This window comes from Coptis chinensis, chromosome 7 (assembly GCF_015680905.1).
Source record: "Coptis chinensis isolate HL-2020 chromosome 7, ASM1568090v1, whole genome shotgun sequence".
In the NCBI taxonomy this organism is placed as follows: domain Eukaryota; kingdom Viridiplantae; phylum Streptophyta; class Magnoliopsida; order Ranunculales; family Ranunculaceae; genus Coptis; species Coptis chinensis.
The window spans coordinates 1,927,306-1,947,745 of record NC_141462.1 but is presented as its reverse complement, the minus strand read 5'-3'; the positions used below and the strand labels follow the sequence as shown (position 1 = coordinate 1,947,745).

The window sequence follows — 20,440 nt, the reverse complement described above, 5'->3', positions numbered from 1 at the left end:
CAGATTTCTTGCTAATTATTATTTGTAATTAGTTCAATGCATTTGTATCCAATTTTCGATTTCGCGTTAATCATTCTTTGATATTAGTTTAATACATTTACATCTAGTTTCTGATTTATTGTTTATTATTCGATGAGGTTGCATTTGCATTTAGTTTCTGATTTCCCGTTAATTATTGTTTGAGGTTAGTTCAATGAATTTGCATCCAGTTTCCGATTTTCCATTAATTATTTCTTGAGGTTAAGGTGTCATTTTGTTTTAATGTGGTGGATAAAAAAAAGTAAATGTGGTTTTATGTTTCACGTGGGAGAAAATGAAATTTCTCTCAAATGGAGAAGAAAACAAAACAAGGGGGGACACTCCATTTACTCCCTTGACTTATTTTCATTTACCATGTATTATTTTAGTTCCTTAGTTTTAGATAGTTTTTAGTTTTTGGTTTTGAAAAAAAAAAAACTTGTAATAGTTTTAATGGAGGAAACTTTGTATTCCTCTTGAAAAATTCTCACTTCTTCATGCAAGTGAGTTTATAAATAAATAGTTTATTCTTTTTGTTCTCTCTCTCTCTTTTTACATTCCACACTTGATTTAGTTTTAGCCTAAGGATCATGAGCTAAACCTTCCCTTTGTGGGGAGTTAATAACACTCATGTGAGGGAAAAGTCTTGTTATTTGGTTTAGTAAGTGTTTAGGAAGAACAACTAGGCCTACACCCTATCCCAAAATGATAGTTGGTGTATAGTCTAGTTAGGGATCAAGTGGTGAGCTTAGAGATAAGTCATTGCTTAGTTCCACATGCTAGCATGTATGAGCTTAAAGATGAGTCATATTTGTTAGGGATCAAGTTTCTTTTAGTAGAACTTGTCTATGAGTTCTAGGAAAATTTTAATGCACTACTTATAAAAATTAAATAACAAAAGTAATCTTCACATGAGGAGAATTAACTCTCCACTTTTGTTTTAGTAAAATTTTATTGTGTCTTAGTTGCATGATTTCGTAACTTAATGTTTTTAATTTTTGTGTAGTAAGAAACCAAATATTTAGTATTAATATAATCATATTTAAACTTACTCACTAGTTCCCTAAAAAAGTAAAAACCAAATTGTAAGTGGTCCTAGAATTTAGGTTGGTTCGAATCCTTACTCTAAACTATATGAACACGAAGATCGTGAGTAAGGAAAATCTTTAAATTCGCACTTTCGCATAAGAAGAGATTCAAATCTCTAACGTAACAAAATGTGTATATCACCAGTTAAATATTATTTGACTGCATGTGAGAGAGATAGTGGGTTTTAACTTACATAAAACAACCAATTTTCAAGAAGTCCGCTTATGGACATCCCCGCTTGGTTATATATATATAATTAAAAAAAACTAACATAAAATATATATAAATATATAATATCATATAATATATATATATATATATATATATATATATATATATATATATTTTATGATGTTAGTTTTTGTATAATTTAATTTTCCACATTCCACATGTAATTTGTTTTGTTTTGGTTTGGTATATAATTTATTTAAGCCCAACGTCCACTTTAACTGAATATCATTATTCCGCTAAAATTAGAAATTAGAAAATTCAGAAATTTAATTGGAATATGTCGTAATTATTGTTGTCGGAATTATGGTTTTTGAAATCTTTAACTATGACTAAATGTCTAAACCTCACAGTGGATGACTCCTCAAATTGATCTAACTTTATTTGTTAGGCCCATATATATAGTGCATACAATACAATTTTATTTGTTTTGGGTGTACACTGTTACTTATTTTATGATTAGTTTATATTTTTTCATTTTTTTCCAGTCACATGTGTGGTTAACAAATGTTAAAGCAACTCAATTCATTTTTTCATTTGTTCTTTCGTAGTTTCATTGTCATTTTCTAAAAAGAACCTTTGTTATGTTAAACTTCACATGAGATTAGTGTGGAAACTATTCTTTGTAGCGTAAGAGTTGTAGGAAATCGTTTTTGGTTAAAACTATTGTCTTTAGCAATTTAGTTTTTTTTTTCGTAATTAGCCATATTGTTTAAAAAAAGTTTGAGATTATGTGAAACTCTAGATGGGATTGTTTCTTTATTTATATCATACTTTTTTTCGTAATTAGTAATAGAGTTTAGAAAAAACTTGAGTCTCTGTTAGTGCTCCAAAAAATAGATTGGTGAGGGTATAGCTATAATATATATCTAAGGAGTTGGAATTATTTTTTTTTTCATAATTAGTATTAGAGTTTACAAAAAATTGGAGACTCTGTAAAGCCTTGAAAAATAAAGCCAAGAGGGTATAGCTATAATATATATCTAAAAATTTCTTATTTTCTTTCAAATTTTACTGTTTTTTTATGATATTTTGAAATTTATGAATTTGGACAAAAATTTGTACATTCGAACAAAAATTAGATCAAAATTGGAAAGGATATTGCCATCTGAAAAGATTTGGAAATTTTTCTGAAAGCTTTTGATTTGATCTGATCCGAAGTCACCCTTACTTCTAGCCATTCTTTGTAATTTGTAAACTTTATCTCATTAATTCAATTACCTTAAACTAGGGAAAAAAAACAAACAATGGAAATGATATACAAAATATATGTGTTGTCGTGTCTAAGGGCGAACCTATAGGCTACAATTATGACTGTTAATATCCAAAAACCGACCCGAACCAAACTGATAAAAAGTAGTTTCAGTTTTAATTTAGTAATTCGGGTTCGGTTCGGTAATGAGTTCAATTTTGAGTTTTGATAAGATATTGGTTTGGTTTCAGGCTATTTGCCCTCCACTGAACCGATACAATGGCATTTTAGTAACATTTTATAATTAGTTTGGTACAAGTTTTATCAATTATGTAATTATGTGGTTGAAAATAATTGATTTATTTTTGGATTTGATTGGTTTTATAGTTGTCAGTTCGGGTCGGTTCAGTTTCAGATTTTCCAAAATTTGACCAAAACCGATCCATATATTATAGTAGTGTTATTTGAATGAACTATACATATATACTATATAGTTTCGCCCTTGGTCGTGTTGACTGTCGAGAACACAAAATTAGGTCTTTAGAGTAATTATGGTTGTAGTGCCGAATTACTTTTATTTATGATTTCAGGACAAATAAAATAGCCAGTGTTAGTAATTATGGGTCCATGACAAAAATTTATATTTTTGTCTTATTTTTTTCCTATAATAACTTTCTTCTCCTCTCACATAATAGAAATTGAAATTTTTTAAACTCAACCCAATTTTTATGTGAGCAAACTCTTATTTTCCAAATCTTAGTTCCATTTCTATCTATAAATTCCTTATTCTCATGACAAACATATACCTTCTTCTCCATCTAGAGAGAGAGAGAGGGAAAAAAAAACTTCATATATAAACTTGTAATTTTTTTTGAAATCTAGTTGTTTCTATGTTTGAGTTAGTTGACTTGTGTGTTGTGATTATTGATTTAAGATGTAATATCTAATTTTCTCATGACAAACACTCTTCTCAATTTACAATCAACTTTTTCACTTTTCAATTATAGGTTATTGTCGATTGAAAAATAATTTGATCGATTTTGACACTGATTTGACAAGCTATTGAATTTTCTCTTCAAATTTTGAATTTTATGTTAATAAATCGTGTGATTTATCTCGATTTTAATATTATTGACGTTGATAATATTTTTAAGTTGGGACTTGAGAGTAGTGGTTTGATTAGGGCAGGAAATCGGGGGATTTGACTCAAATCTGACCCGAACCGAATCCAAATAGTTCATATTCGGGTCAATTTTCATATCCGTTTATTTATTCGGATCGGATTCGGATTCGGATCTATCGGATTCCAATTCGGGTTCGGATTTTTTTTTTGGCTTTTTTTGCATTTTTAGTGTTATCCGATCGAGTTGGTCGGGTTCAGTTCAGATTCGGGTTAGATTCGGATATAAGGTTTCGGTTTTATTCGGATTCGGGTTCGAATATTGTCAAACTAATCGGGTTCGGATTTGAATATAGCCATATCCGACCCGAACCCGACCCATTCCCTACCCTAAGTCTGATACACATGCAAATATCATTATGCATGTGTATATCAACATGCACACACCATTATGCATTTATATAATATACATGCAAACATTATTACGTATGTGTATAACAAGCATGAAAATATTACTATGTATGTGCATATCACACATATACACACAATTATATATGTGTACAACACACATACAAACATTATTATGCATGTGTATTAAAAAATACATACACCTATTTATATGTAAATTCGTTGCTAAAATTTGAATCTTCCATTCTCTTTCATTAAATTTGATTTCCAAAAGTTGGTAAATGGAGATGAATAAAAAGATAAAAGAGAAAAACGATCAAACAAAAGCAGAGACATATTTTTGCCCAAATTCATGGACTGGAAGGCCAAAAGTCGTTTAGTCATAATTATATGTCGACCCAAACTAAAACCAAAATTAAAACTCAGTAGTGGACTATGGCCCGTTTTCCGCTGTCGATAACAAGTGCAAATATACTTCCATAATTTCCATTAAATGAACTTAGACACCCAGTGGCTTATCTAAAAATGTTTCAAAATCCTTAGTCATAGTACACCTGAAAGGTCCAATATATTTACCAAAGTCTCCATATAATAATCAATCAACGACCACTTACAAATCAACTTTCACGTGAAATTCTGCCCCACCACCAGATGAAGAATTCATATTTTAAGTCTAGTCTTATTCTCTTATTAGGTGCGCTGTGGAGATTAGAATAACCTATCATTACACTATTGTTTCCACATGCGTGTTAAATTTTCTATAAATGTGTCTGCAAAGCAAGAGAGAGGACATGTGCTTAGTGGAAAAGTACGTGACTCTGTTCTTAATAGAGCACTCTGCTTCCTCGGTTGCTATCTTTTCTGTAAACATAGAATAGAATAACTCCATTGAAAGAAAGATTCAAGATGCCAATAGAAAATCCCAACGATTGGGAAACAGTGTCATCGGAAGGAAAATCATCAGGAGCACCAATAGATGCACGAGAACGACATAAGTTAGCAGAACGAGAGCGAAGAAAGTCTATGCGAGAGCTGTTTTTATCACTTCATGATTTACTTCCTCATGGCAATACAGTTAGAAAAGAACAATCCTCTATTCTAGATGAAATTATCAAGTACATTCCATTAGCTTCAGCTCGTCTTAAATCACTTCAGAACCGAAAGGAGTCTACCCCTTTATCAGCCCGGCCTAAACTAGCTTCTCCTTCGATTCTAGTTTCGGATAGGAAGTCAGCAGGTTCTTCAAATTCAACTGATTGTGATATTAGAGTTGCTCCTGAACCTTCTGCTTCTGTTGCTATTCGAGTTAGAGGTGATAGAGTTAATGTTTCTCTGACGGATACAAAGGGTGCAGCTCAAACTTTGTTGTTGTCTGCTATTTTTGATGAACTTGACGCTCATAATCTGGAGTTGGTTCGTTCTACTCATTGTCGCGATGGAAGTAAAGTACTACATCATTCTGAGAGCAAGGTCGGTGTTTTTAACTATTTATTATTCTTTTTGTAGTTTTGTTTCTTGTTCATTTTTTTTTTTTTTTAATGTTGCAATTACTTTCTTATTCATTGTGGATTTGTGGTGCATATATTTGTTGACAAGGAGTGTTCATACTCACATTTGCATCTTATATATTTGTATGCATGACATGAGAGTAGCACGAACACTCCTTTTATTTTACAAGCCCAGCTTAATTGCTTCATTAATATTTATAACTAACATTAGTTTTTGTTTATGTATTGTTTTGATCACAGATATCTGATGGATTGGAAAGATCTCCTGGTTTACTGAAAACAAGATTGCAAGAATTAGCTGGCAGACTACACAAGTTGAGGAAGTCTTCTTCACACAAGAGAACATTTGACCAGCTTGATTAACCTCAGAACATGCAGGCAGAGAACATTTTGAATAACACCAGAGAGTTCAAAGTCCGGATGTGGTTTTAGTTCAGGAATTTTGTAAAAATAGTCTAGACCGGAAACTATCATGTAACTGATCTTTTAACTATGTATCTTGTGTGCAAATTTGTTAGTTGACCAAGTTAAGTAAAATGAAGACGTCTTATCTTTTTTTTTCGGAAAAGTACACGCGGGTGGAACTTTTAAATTTCTATGACCAAAAACTAGTGGTCTAAACATGACAAGCAAAATGATTATAACGGTGTTTGTTACTGTCGGATATTGTGTTGTGCATACTCCAAAAACTAAAACAATTATTACAAATGTGTCACTTACCAAAAATTGTTTTGTGTTGGGTCTACCCAAACCAAAGTGAATTTGAATTATTGCAACTTTTTTAGCTTTTCTTTTCTATTTTTTTTCTCTTCCACCGTAAAAAACTATAAACCATTAAACTCTTAAACCCTAACACTAAACACTAATGAAAAAGCCCAACTCCCATTTTAGAACATGAAGATGACAAAGAAAATGTAATGTATTATGACCCCATTCAAGAAGAAAATATATTGAAACGGTTTTAGTGATTTTCTATTTTTTCTCTTCCACCATAAAAATAAACCATTAAACTCTTAAACCCTAAACTAAACACAAGAAAAAGCCCAACCCCCAATGGATGATGATGAAGATTAATAAGAATAAATGTAAATCTAAATTAAACGTAATTATAACGTGTTTGCCAATTATTCGTAATAATTATGCATGTAGTAATTATTGATGTAGAAGAATGGATGATTATACATTTAATAATTATAAGGTAAATAATTATACATGTAATAATTATACATGTAATTAAATAATTATCGACCCTAGTAATTTTGTATTTCACACCAAACGGTGTAATAATTATGCATGTAGTAATTAAACAACCCCTGCCAGTCGTTTGTATTTCACACCAACGGTCCAAACACGCCTAGATTGTGTCCCAAAACGATGTGGGCATGTCGCTTTAACATATGGACTAAAAAACTTGTCGGTTATTCACACCGCGTTGAACTTTAGTCCCCAAACAAAGATGTATTAATACCGCTTAATTTGGGTCCCAAATGGTGTGGCCACGTCGTTTAGATTTGAACTCCCAAAAAGACTTGTCTGTTTTTTTTTTTGTTAATCGTTTGAGATTTGAACTTGGAAAAAGACATCAATCTCAAACTTTTTGCCACAAGGCCGAGACGGGACATGGCGCAAACGGTTGCCATGACTTTGAGATTTGAACTTAGAAAAAGACTTGTCCATTTTTTTGCCACTTGATTTGTGTGGCACACCGCTTGGAAAAAGTCCCAAAACAGTTCGTTTTTTGAACTTGGAAAAATATGAAGTTCTATTTTTGGAATCTCTAACGGTGTGGCCATGTCGCTTTTAGATTTGAACATAGAAAAACAAACAAAGCGGTAAAAACGGTGTGTTTGTGGCATTTGGTACTTAAGCCAAACATCAATTAACAACCGTTTTTATTTAGGATCCTTCGGTGTGTTTTGAGAACTCGAAACTCGAATGACGTGGATGATGTTCAACCGCTTTCAATGGATACAACAGAAATATTTACTACGGAAAAGGTACATAGTAGGCATTGTTTTCACTTGTTTTTATTTTCTAAATGAAATTATATTAGTTTATTGATTGTTGTTTTTTTTCATATCTTTAGGTATTTCATACATGTAGTGACGTAATTGGTTGGGCAACTGCTCGGGGAAAACAATGTAATGTGGTTGTGGTAATTGGGAAGTCGCAGAATGCTAATGGGAACCGAGTACCAAAGCTGGATTTAGATTGCGAGAGTTCGGGCGTGTATCGTTCACACAAAAAAGCAGAGAAAGCTAATAAGAAAAATACGGGAACCAAGAAACGTGGATGTCCATTTAAATTAAGATGCATTTTCCAACGCGGTACTGTCGATAGTTGGAAAATTATCGTTCTTAATGGTGTTCACAACCATCCATTGGAGAATACCCTTGAAGGACATGCATTTGCTACTCGACTGACTGTTCCACAATTCGAGTTCTTGTCAGAGATGACTCAAAATGGAGTTAAGCCTAAAGAAGTTTTGAAGTCCATCAGACATAGCTTAGGTTTCCTGATAACCTATCTAGCATATATCAAGTCTACAATGCCAGGCACAAGGTGAGGATATTGGATATGAACGATCGCTCACAAATGCAGAGATTGCGTGAGTTATTAGCAGAAAACCATTATTTCGAGGAGGTGAGAGGGGATATGAATATGGATGAGATAACAGGATTGTTCTGGGCCCATCCGGACGGTGTTAAAATGGCTCGGACTTTTCTAAAAGTTTTCATCATAGACGCAACCTACAAAACCAATAAGTATCGGTGGCCTTTTGTACAATTTGTGGGGGTGACTTTAACCTGGAAGTTTTTCACGGTTTGTCAAGTGTTGCTCCAGTCCGAAACAACGATAGACTATGAGTGGGCTTTGCGTCAGTTTAACGGTTTGTTGGGTGAAGAAAGGCCATCTGTGATCGTGTCTGATAGGGACTTGGCCTTGATGAGTGCCGCTGATATTGTGTTTCCTGACGCGCGCAAGCATCTCTCAGATGGCATATCTACGTATGCCTCTTTTCAAATGCAATGATTTTTTCCCACCACGTAACTTATAGATAAAGGCCGGTTCGTGGAACACCAGAAGGAAATCGAGGATCGAGGATATCTTCAACCGTAGAATTGCTGCTTTGGAAAAACATTATAGGGTTGAGTACTCCAATTTTGTTAGTTATCTGCAAGAGACTTGGTTGCCTTACAAGGATCGATTCATATGTTGTTGGACATATCAACACATTCACTTTGGGAGTACAACGACCAATAGAGTCGAAGGGTCTCATGCTCAGATGAAACGTGTTCTAGGAAACACAAACATACATGATTTTCTAAGTATGTTTTACTTGATCCACCCGATTTTAGAGATCCAGCTGTCTGAGATTAGAGGTACGTTCGAGAAGAGTCTGATTGTAACCCAAAGACCACCACCACGGATTCCTTTATTTCGTGAACTCAGAAACCTGGTCTCAAGAAAATGTTTGGACTTGCTTTATGAAGAACTAGATACCCGTGTAAGCTGTTCTGCTAAGGACTCTGAGTTCATTTGTGGGTGTTATTTGCGCACCAGTCATGGATTGTCATGTGCTCACGAAATCATTGAACTTCAAAAGCAAGAACTTTCCATATCTTTGAGTGCTATCGATCCCTTTTGGAAAACTTTGTCTGTTTTTCCAAGTGTGTCGGTGGGTGTTGGTCCCGATTGTAGACCTTCGATGGATATGTTTATGAAAAGATATGAAATGGCTTCTGAAGAAAAGCATATGGTTATGGTTAGAAAACTTATGGAGATTGTTGTGCCAGAAAGTACATGGCTAGAACCACCTCATGAGGAGTCGAAAATCAAAGGTTGGCCTAAGAGTAGCTGCAAGAGAAAGCTTCCAACTGAGGATGAGAACTCTTCAAAGCGAGATTCATTTGGTTTTGAACATTCCCAACGTGAGCATGAAGAGTGGGTCTCGTCGCAACAATCGGAATGTACGCCAAATTCCAAGCCTTCTCATAAAACACCCACACCATCGAAATACGCTACTCCAAACCCACCTGTAGAGAAGTCTTCTCCGAAACCACCTTTGCCACAAAAAAAAACCACACCACGGAATAACTCTTCTCAAAAATTACTTTTACCACCTAAAACAACCACACCACGGAATAACTCTTCTCAAAAATTACCTCAAAAGTTAGACATTGGCATCCTGAGGGGGCCGAGACATTACGGTTTGGACATTCCAAAAGAACTGCACAAATATAATGTTAAAGTGGATGACCCTGTGGGTGATGGCAATTGCGGGTATAGAGCAATGTGCATTGCACTAGGAAGAAGTCAGGAAAAGTGGTCGTGGATGAGAAATGAGTTGTTATAAGAACTTAATGACAACCTCCCCCTATATTGTACATTGTACACTCACAGTGAGATTAGGTACGTGAAACCTACAATTTCCCATGAATGCGGTTGGGCACCCCCTGGTAAGTGGATGAGCATGCCCTTTGCTGGATATCTATTTGCTTCGAGATTTAATGTTGTCCTCGTACATTTAGGAAGTATGTACTACCATCTTATTTTGCCACTGAGAACCCAAGTAAATCCTGAGAGAGTAAAGAAAGTGTTGGGTACCGCTTACGTATAGGGATGTCATTTTGTCCATGTTGAACTTGTTGATGTTTGTCCGGTTCCAAAACCGATGCAAAGATGGCGTAGAGCTCGACACTTAATTGCAGATAGTTGGGATACTGCATTACAAGCAAGACAAACGCAATTTACGGCATTGAACATTCCCAATTTAGTATTGGAAGACGAGCATACTAATGATGGGTCCGAAATACCAATAATAGATGTTGACTAGGAATAAGTCTATGTAATTAATGTTATTGTGGTTGGAATTGTAATTTGGTTTTTGATACAATTTTCTTAAATTTGATGGTATTTTTTTGTCGAATTAATTGTATGGATGTATGTATGTTTGTTTGATTTTGGAAAAAAATGACTTTTGGGATTTGAACTTGGAAAAAAAGACTTGTATGTTTTTTTGCCACTTGAACGGTGTGGCCACACCGTTTGGACTTTGGAGTTAGTTTGAAATGACATGGCCACACCGTTTGGACTAGGTCCTAAACGGTGTGGCCATGTCGTTTGGGATTTGAACTTGGAAAAAACGATTTGTCTGTTTTTTTGCCACTTGAACGGTGTGGCCACACCGTTTGGAGTTAGTCTGAAACGACATGGCCACATCATTTGGACTAGGTCCCAAACGGTGTGGCCATGTCGTTTGAGATTTGAACTTGAAAAAATGACTTGTCTGTTTTTTTACCACTTGAACAGTGTGGCCACACCGTTTGGACTAGGTCTTGAACGGTGTGGTCATGTCGTTTGAGACTAAAACTTGGAAAAAAATGACTTCTCTATTTTTTTGCCTCTTGAACGGTGTGGCCACACCGTTCAAGAGGCAAAAAAACAAATGTTTTGTGTTGTTTCGTGTTTTGGCAAAAAAACAGATGTTTCGTGTTTTGGCAATTTATCAATGTTTTATACATGACATAAGAGAAATGAGAGTGGAGAAAGTGAAGAAGATATTCCAAAAGTTTGACAAGAACAAAGACGGAGGACTCAACACAAAAGAAATGTCATCTCTGGTAATCTCTGTAAACCCAAGAGTTCAATTCAATGATGAACAAATCACTGCCATCCTTGAAGAAGTTTTCAGAACTCTATGAGGAAACTAAACACTAGCATGCACACATAAGATTGAGAACTGACAAACAAATCATTCACATAAATAACCAGTAAATAATTAGAACTTAGTTTAACATAACCAGCAAGAGTAAGTTACATCATTCTCTTCCAACACAAGATAAAAAGAGGTAAGCTACAGAATATAAAAGATTGGCTCTATAACACATTTCCAACAAGACTTCTAGCAAGACTGCCATTAATGCTCAACACACTTAACCCTAAACTAACCAAACTCAACATTACTAAATCCAATGCTCCTTAACGATATCGTCCGCCAATGAACTTGCACCGGGTCAAATTGTATGCCTCCATGAACTCATTCCGTGCATCGTCTGGAATCGTAGTCCCACCCAATTGCAGGCCTTGGTTGAGCAAACGAGAAATTTCATCGACGATGGAGTGTTGTCAAAATTAAAATGAAAAACTACATTAGTATATACATTTACATTTATAAAATACCAAAAAAAAAAATAAAAAAAAATTAAAAATAACGTTGTAAAGTATTAACTCACCAGATTATGATATGGAAGACTCTGTAGGGAGTAGTGATTAAGATGATCAGGGTTTATCATTCGAATATGACTATTGTTTTTGTACCAACTCATGTATATACTAACACACTCCCATGGATAAGACGGAATGGGTCCTCGATGTTCAAGTTGTATCAAGTGATTATGTCATTTACTCAAATAGGAAGACACAATATTAAATTTCACATCGTACCCGCGTCCGGAAGTAATTCGCGTCGATGTCATTGGTCTTGGAGGATCTGAAGGTACAAACTGCATATGACCCAACTGACGCACAACCCTCGAAACATTGTACTGCTCGACATTATCAAGAAAGCATATAAATCCCTCGAAAAATGCTATTTCATCCACCGGCCATATAGCTCGGACTTCAGCATAGGGATACCATTCAACCTATCAAATAGCATATGATCGAGGAAATTAATCATTAACCACATACTAATAATATCAATTAATAAATAAAACTATTTACATACAAAAATGCTTACATCGGTACAAGTCATATTATCAATCATCGCTCGGGTATGCTTCAATGCAGCTGTTGTGCTAGCATAAAAAGACTGAGTAATTGAGTACTTATGAGTACGCGACATGCTCAACTGATAATCATCGTTTGGGAATGGCTTGAACACTGGAAAGTACTCATAAATCCATGCCTAGATTAATATAGACACCCAGTTAATATTGTAATAGATAGATAAAATTGACATTGAAAAGAAAAACAAAAAAACTAATACCTGTAGGAGAGTGAAATAGCCTAAAACACCCTTCACCTTGGCACTTGTGGTAGTCCCCTGTACAAGTAAGCCAGTAAGGCTGCACCCCACGCGTAGTCTCTGATCTCAGCAAATTTCATAGTCTCAGATAACAAACGGGAATTGTAGTTCCAAACGTGTCGGTGAAGGCGGTACATCCAAAGAAAAACAACAAATAAGCTCTCACAGCAAACCGCAACTCTTTTTGGGTTGATGCCTTCTTCATAACAACCCCATTTTCATCCCGTAAATCTTCATCCGTTATCTTTCCAGCAAACTGCTTCATCAAGAAATCCATCCTAACTTTGAAAGTGAACTTATTGGATTTCATCTCCGCATCTATCTTGTCCATGGGTATGCCAAGACCTTGGTGGAGGAGTCTTTTTGTTTGTTCCACGGTCAAATCAGTGTCCCCAGTCACTGCTTTGCCTACAGCTACACCATCACCTACAGCTACACTCTTCCTACGATCCATATTTATATCATCTACATCTACATCTTCATCTAAATCTAAATCTACATCTACATCTACATCTAAATCTAAATCTACATCTACATCACTCAAAACTGTCTGCTTTCTTCTCTTTTGATTTCCTAACTCTACACCACTTACTACATTACTGGGATCATCCGCTTTCCGATCCCCTTTACGAACTGATGCCGAGGTGGTTGTTGCCCTTTCTCTCTTTTTCTCAGGCTCCTTGCGACCCGAACCACTTCTCCCCCCACCTAACAACTTCTTAGCACCCGTGAAAACACTTTTTGCTACATTATTCACATTCACATTCTTTGTTCGAGGCATTGCTACAAAATAAATAGGAGTTAAAAATAAGACATTCAACTAATTCAAATTGTTTATTAACAAGCAAATGCACAACTTCTAATACTAACAAGCAAATGCACAACTTCCAATACTAAGACATTCAACTTGTAAGTGTTTATTAACTTTGGAGTTCACTAACTAAAGTCTAAAACATGCATATCCATAGCTTCCTCTAATTCTATGGCCAAACATAGTCTACAAATATTGAAGCCTTCTCTTTTAATTTTACTTGTTTGCTTCATCACTAACAATTAACAAAGAAAGTTTGCTGTGGTAGACTGGTAGTTCTTTTGAGAAAGTAGTCCAAATTAACTTGCAACTTCTCCACTATATTAACACCCCCTTGGTGCCCCACAAACAACATCTCCTTTTCATTCTAAACACACTTAGCAGAGAAAAGAGAGAGAAAATGGTTGTGATCATAGAAGAAATGAGAGCCAAGGCTGACCTTTGCTTTGGAGATGAGGAAGGAAAAGAGAGAAGCAAGTTCTTGCTCAAGGAAGTGGGACTGCCCACCGACCTCCTTCCATTGAGAGACATACTAGAATGTGGTTACATGGAAGATACTGGCTTTGTATGGCTAAAGCAAAAGAATAAAATAGAACACAAGTTTGAGAAGATTGGAAGGCAGGTCATATATGGTACGAGATCAACGCCTATGTTGATAAGTATAAGATCGAAATCGACCGGGTGTCAAGATAAAGGAGATGTTAATTTGGGTTAGTTTGAATGAAATTTCTATCGACAATCCTGTCGATGGAAGGATTGCTTTCAAGGGATTGGCCGGTCTTTACCAGACTTATCCATTTTCAGCATTCGACAACCCTGAAGTCAAGATACAACTTGAGTATAAGTTACCACCCAAGATAATTGACAATGTCGAGGTAGCCGAGGAAGTAAAGGAAGCTATGGTAGCCGAGGAAGTAAAAGAAGCTATGGTAGCCGAGGAAGTGAAGGATCCCATAGTAGCCAAGGAAGTGAAGGAACTTAACCCATGGCAGTGATCAAGAAAGTAGAGGAACCCATAGTGGCCAAGGAAGTGATAAACTTGTAAGTGTTTATCAGCAAATTGCTTAGTTAACAAGGAACAAGAGAAGATAGGAGATGTCGAATGGAATGGTTAGAAAAAACAGGTATGAAAGCCAATATCAAGTTTACAACGCCACTATTAAGCAAAAATATTTTGTGAAAGGTAAACTTACAGGAGTCAAAATCAAAATTGGACATATATACATTCTAACTTATGGACTAGAAAAACAAGCTCTATAAGGTTTTGTGTTTGACAAAATCATGAGAAACAATAATAACAATCATATAAATGAGTGAACATAATCAAATTTAAAGTCAACAACAAAGCCTCAACTTTCTTCTCCGTTTAGGAAGTCAAAGATGGTGTAACAAACCATACCACAAACCGGAAGTTATTGTTACAAAGAGCCTTCCCATTAAGTTACAATAGAATCAAATCTCAGTTTTCTAATAGTAGGAAGGTGAGAGACGAACCCCATAGTCTACATTTTCAACTACGATAATATGCTCTAAAATCTAAATCGCTACTTTTTTTTTTTTTCCAGTTTCGAAATAAATGGTCCATGTAACAAAGATATAACGTACTCAACAATCATCCGCATCGGTGGTTCAATCAAGCAAGGTAGTAAAACACTCTAAGAACCTCACTGATATTAAGTTATAACCTACAACTAAAGTTCCTCCAAGAAGCATAGCTCTTCTTAGCATAGTCTACTATCTTAATATCTTATAAGTCATATCAGTAGAGGAAAACACAAACAAACGGGCACGCATATAACCAAAAATTACTAGAACAAATTGAACATATCCAAACATGTGAAACTTAAGAGCAGTTTTCAAACAAGTAGCTGTCAAGTTACAGATTATTAAAAGACATGATAACAGTTGACTCATCGCTACTGGAATCAGACCAAATCTCAGTAGAAACCTTCCTTCTCAACTCAACTCTCTAATCATCATCATCATCTATAAACCTAGTAGATTCCGAACAAGGTTCAATCCAGCTCGGATTATCAGAACTAACAGACGACCCTCTAGACTCATCAACAGTCTCACCAACTATAGTCTTCCGTAGAATCTGCCTCTTGCAAAAATATATCTAATAGGTATGAATTACGGCATTGTTTTTTTACTTGTATGAACCAACCAAATACAATGTACAATGTATAAACAAACACCTTGAACACTCAAACTACAATGTATGAACAAACTACAATGCATAAAAAAACTCACTTTGAAAGCAAAAAACTCACTTTGAAATTGGTGTTGATAGAAGAACTTGGGATCGAGATCGAGCAGTAATTGAAACTACCAATTGATCGAGATCGAGCAGTAATTGAAACCACCAATTGATCGAGATCGAGCAGTAATTAAAACCACCAATTGATCGAGATCGAGCAGTAATTGAAACTCACTAATGGTGGGTTTGATCGAGATCAAGCAGTAATTAAAATAGAAATCGCGAGTTTGATTTTGTGGGTTTGATTTTGGTCGAGAGAAATCGCGAAATCGAGGGTTTGAAGGATAAAGGTGGTAGCCGGTTTTCCGGTTTCTTGGGTATTTGGTTGGGGGGTGTATGATTCCAAGTTGCGCCCAACACAATTGGCAGACCCCGACCCAACTCGGGGTCTACCCAACACAAATTGGGGTCTGGCAGTAACAGGACTCATGATAATCTATAATTTTTGTTACAAAAAACCATACTAACTGGGTGAGTCGGGTAAGACTAACTCAAAAGAGCGTATTTTTTTTTTTCATATATATATATATTATATATATATATAAACTAATAATCTTACTATGTTTTAAATTTAAGAATCCGGAAAGTGATTTACTTAAATATTCTCACATCTATATCCATTCTCTTTTCTTTTTAAGTTAATTATTTATTTCATTTCACCATTTCCTTTTTCTCCTCATCATCTTATCAAACCAATAAACACTCTAATTAAATATATTTCTTATAATTAAAATGTTATTTTAAAATTTTTACACAAACTCTAAATTTTCTTTTTTAATTTTGAAGTTGTTGAACATGTTGTTTATTTATATCAATTATTGATGTAAATATGAAGAAGAAGTAAATGGGGTATTTTAACTTCTTATTGAAAAATGAAGAGGCTTAATGGCGACAAAAACAGATAAGATAAGGGAGAGAATCATGCACTGTTTTTAATTTTGAAAAAAAAAAATGGTAATAGAACATTGCATTTTTGCGTTAATATAACTTACCCCTTAATTGATTAGTCTACTTTTTGGTATCAAAACTTGGTCTTAAAAGTTATACAATTTTATTTTTGGTCATAGAAATTTCAAAGTTCAGCTAAGCTCATATGTAATTTTTTTTTTTTTTTATGAATCCATGTGTAATTACTGGTAGATAAGACCATCCGGCATATATATCTATATTACTATATAACAAATAAGGGTGGTGCTGGACATCCAACACCACCCCCTAACCTTTGGATCTAGCTTATGAGGTGGCAAATCCTAGGGTTTATGAGGTGTAAAATGTTTAATAGTGTGGAACAAGAGTGTTGTACCATTATTGAAGTCAACAAATGCGGCTAGACTTTTAGTGGACTTCAGTTGGGTTTTTTTGTCGGGCTTCTAATGGGCTTCGATTGGAGTTTTTGCATGTCGTAGTAGAAGATGCGCTTTATTTGTGTCGTGATGGGGCGGATACGCTGCGTTAGGCCAAGGCACGCGATATCCGTAAACGGGGAGAGGGGAGGATGCATGTCGGGGACACCGAAGGCGCGCATATCTGTGTTGTACGGGGGCGGATGCGCGACTGGGTGCCGAAGGCGCATGTATGGTCGGGCTTCTAATGGGTTTGATTGGAGTTTTTTTAGTCGGGACTTCGGTTGAAGTTTTTAGTACAGGGGGTGAATGTGCATCGAGGGAGCCCAAGGCGCGCATATCTGTGCATTACAAGAGGCAAATTTGCATTTGGGGCGCCAAAGACGCATGTATCTGTGCCGTACGGGGGGCGGATGCGATCGGAACATTGAAAGTGTGCGTATCTGTAGTACGGAGGGAGCAGATGTGCGTTGGGGGCGCCAAAATATGTGTATTTGTAACGTACGGTACCGGGCAAATACTAGTATATATATAAGACAAATATATATCATACGTTACCGTCGGCAAACTTCAGGCGTTATTGTGTCACTGTCGCTTTGCACTCAGTATGTAAGTCACAAGTCAATATTGTTATACTGCTGCAACGATCGAGCATCTTCTTCCATGACATATGAAATGACAAAAAAATTCGTCCAGCTGCTAATTTAGTCATTAGATTTCAATATTTCATTGTATATCTGACAAACCAAGCAAACGACAACACAACCAATATTATAAGAACATCCAAGAGATATAATGGAGTTACAGACTTGCAGTTAGTTCGGATTGCACCATATATATTGAAATCTAATATGCGCGAGTACACGGGGAGTACACATCTCTCAATAGTAGTTCCTATTCACACGTGATATTATTTGAGCGTAACACGCGAACCAACATATTAGCTGGCATGGAGAGAGAGAGAGAGGAAACAAACCCTTTGCCAACCATAGTACAAAATATCCCGATATATCAAAATATCCCGATATATCGTGATATTTGGAGATATCTATCTAGATTTCAAAAAAATATATATAAATATCACAATATGTTAAGATATATACGACTGCAAATATCAATGATATTTACAATATTTTATGATATTTAGTGATGTTTTGTGTATATAACAATTTTATTTAATATTTACCATTATATTTTAAATAAATATAAATAATGTATCATGATATATCAAGAAATATCTACAATATCTACGATATTTATCGATATTTTGAATATATCCACGATATTTGCATGTGAAACAATGTCAAATATCTCCAAAGAGTGGGATATATCCACGATACATACTTAGAAATTGAGTATCGATAAATATCCATATCCTGATATTTTGTACTATGTTGCCAACAACAAACGCTCGCTAGCTCTGATGGTTTGCTTTCTGAAAAGAAAAATCATCGTCAACAGTTTTAGTAATCAATGTTATTGAAAATTATCAGCTGTGGTTTGCTTTCCAGATAGGGCAGGGAACGGGTCGGGTATGGCTCTATCCGAATCCGATTAGTGTGACAATATCCGAACCCAAATTTGAATAAAACCAAAATCTTATATCTGAATCCGACCCAAACCCGAATTGAATCCGATCGGATAATATTAAAAATACAAAAAAAACCCAAAAAATACATCTAAACCCAAACCTAAACCCAACAGATCCAAATCTGAATCCAACCTGAATAAATAAACGGATATAAAAATTGACTTAAACCCAAACTATTCGGATTCATATCGGGGCAGATTTGGGTCAAACCCGACCCGATCCCCTGCCCTATTTCCAGAGCACTTAATCAACATGTCAATAATGTTACTTCAACGGACTTGAATCAATCGGGTCACCCCATCTGTATTTTTTTGTCATATTTCACTTAAAAGAGATATTGCATTAAACTTAGGCCAAATCCAATGGTGCGCCATCCTATTAAATATGGCAAAAATCATGATCCAATGGTGCATCAAAACACCAATATGTTAATGTTATTGCTATTAATTTATCAATAAATATCATGAGTTTTAGCAGAATGACGTATGGTCTAAACTAGGGGTGATAATTTGGCCCTCAGGCTCTTAACCTGGCCCTCAAAAATGCATGTCAAAACCCTCAAAAGTTGGCCCTCACAGATTTCCAAGCCTTCACTGCCTTCCATAGGTTTTTGTTATTTTACATTATATTTATGTATTATACTATAATTATTTAAATTGTATAAAAAAATCATTAAATTAGTTTTCAATAGGGGATAAATTATAACTAGATTATGGAACATGGGCCCGCCCCCATTTGTAATTAAGTATGAAAAATCCAAGCCTTCAATATCATCTTTTTACCTTCATTTTTTTTTTTTTTTTTTTTTTAAGTTTTTTGTTATTTTACATTATATTTATGTATTATACTATAATTATTTAAATTGTATAAAAAAATAATTAAATTAGTTTTCAATAGGGGATAAATTATAACATAATATAACACTTTTGTAATTGATTTAATGATAGGTATATAAGTCATACATAAAAGCAAATCCAACCTAATAATGTAATTAAGTATGAAAAATATAGATGTTTTAAGAATATCATCTCTTTTACCATCTCTATCTATTTGTTTATTTTATTTTTTCTAAAGACATAAGAATTAGTTTTATATAGTTAGTTAAGATTGAAATTCATAATCAAAATATGATAAAAATAAATAATAAATCACAAAAAAAAAATTAAACTAGTAAAGTATAATTACATTTAACATTAAAAATGTCTGGGCCGGTTTAGTTATTTACTCATTTTGGCCCTAAAAATTCAAACAAATATAATTTTAGATTTAATTTAATGTTAAAATATAATTTATAAACGAAAAATAAATTGGAAAAGTTTTAAATTATGAATTTTTTGTCATTTTTCTCGAAAGGAATAAAGGTTTCTATGTTTTTATTAAATTTGGCCCTTTAATTGTTAATACAAAATAAAAATATAATTTATGTTAAATGTCGGGTTGACCCGACTGATTTCAATCAAAATGAGAATTTTTTTATAGTTTGAGGGGCAGAAAGTATGAAAAATTTTTGGGCCAACCCTTTTATCACCCCTAGGCTGTATAATATATTTTGCTAGCACGCCACTACAAATAGCGGGTAGAAAGTGTTTGTATGCCACTAGGAGTGGTGTTAGATAATACTTTGGTAATCCTTGCTTAATTTGGGCTACACGCCATTGGGAGAGACGGTTAGAAATTCGAATATTTTCTTTACACCTTTAGCATTGGTGGGAGCGACTTAGACCATCCCGCTAACACTGTCCATGTGTTATTGTGCTATAGTGAGATAACACACAAAATTATTGGACTTAGCATTAAACCACACTATTCATCCTTCGGAAGTATCTCAAATACAACAACGAT

The 20,440-nt window shown here is 34.8% G+C and overlaps 2 protein-coding genes across 2 annotated transcripts; both read left to right on the top strand.

Annotated features, from left to right (window-relative positions):
- Window positions 1-4,751: 4,751 nt before the first annotated feature.
- Window positions 4,752-6,131, top strand: LOC147485130 (uncharacterized). Its single transcript, XM_086570820.1, has 2 exons — window positions 4,752-5,525; window positions 5,804-6,131. Exons 1-2 carry the CDS (start codon window positions 4,962-4,964, stop codon window positions 5,924-5,926), a joined length of 687 nt encoding a protein of 228 aa, XP_086426946.1. The 5' UTR covers window positions 4,752-4,961; the 3' UTR covers window positions 5,927-6,131.
- A 7,673-nt stretch (window positions 6,132-13,804) lies between these two features.
- On the top strand, window positions 13,805-14,399 carry LOC147485129 (uncharacterized). Its single transcript, XM_086571138.1, has 2 exons — window positions 13,805-14,114; window positions 14,209-14,399. The coding sequence occupies exons 1-2, from the start codon at window positions 13,805-13,807 to the stop codon at window positions 14,397-14,399; spliced, it is 501 nt and encodes a 166-aa protein (XP_086427264.1).
- The last annotated feature ends 6,041 nt before the right edge of the window (window positions 14,400-20,440 follow it).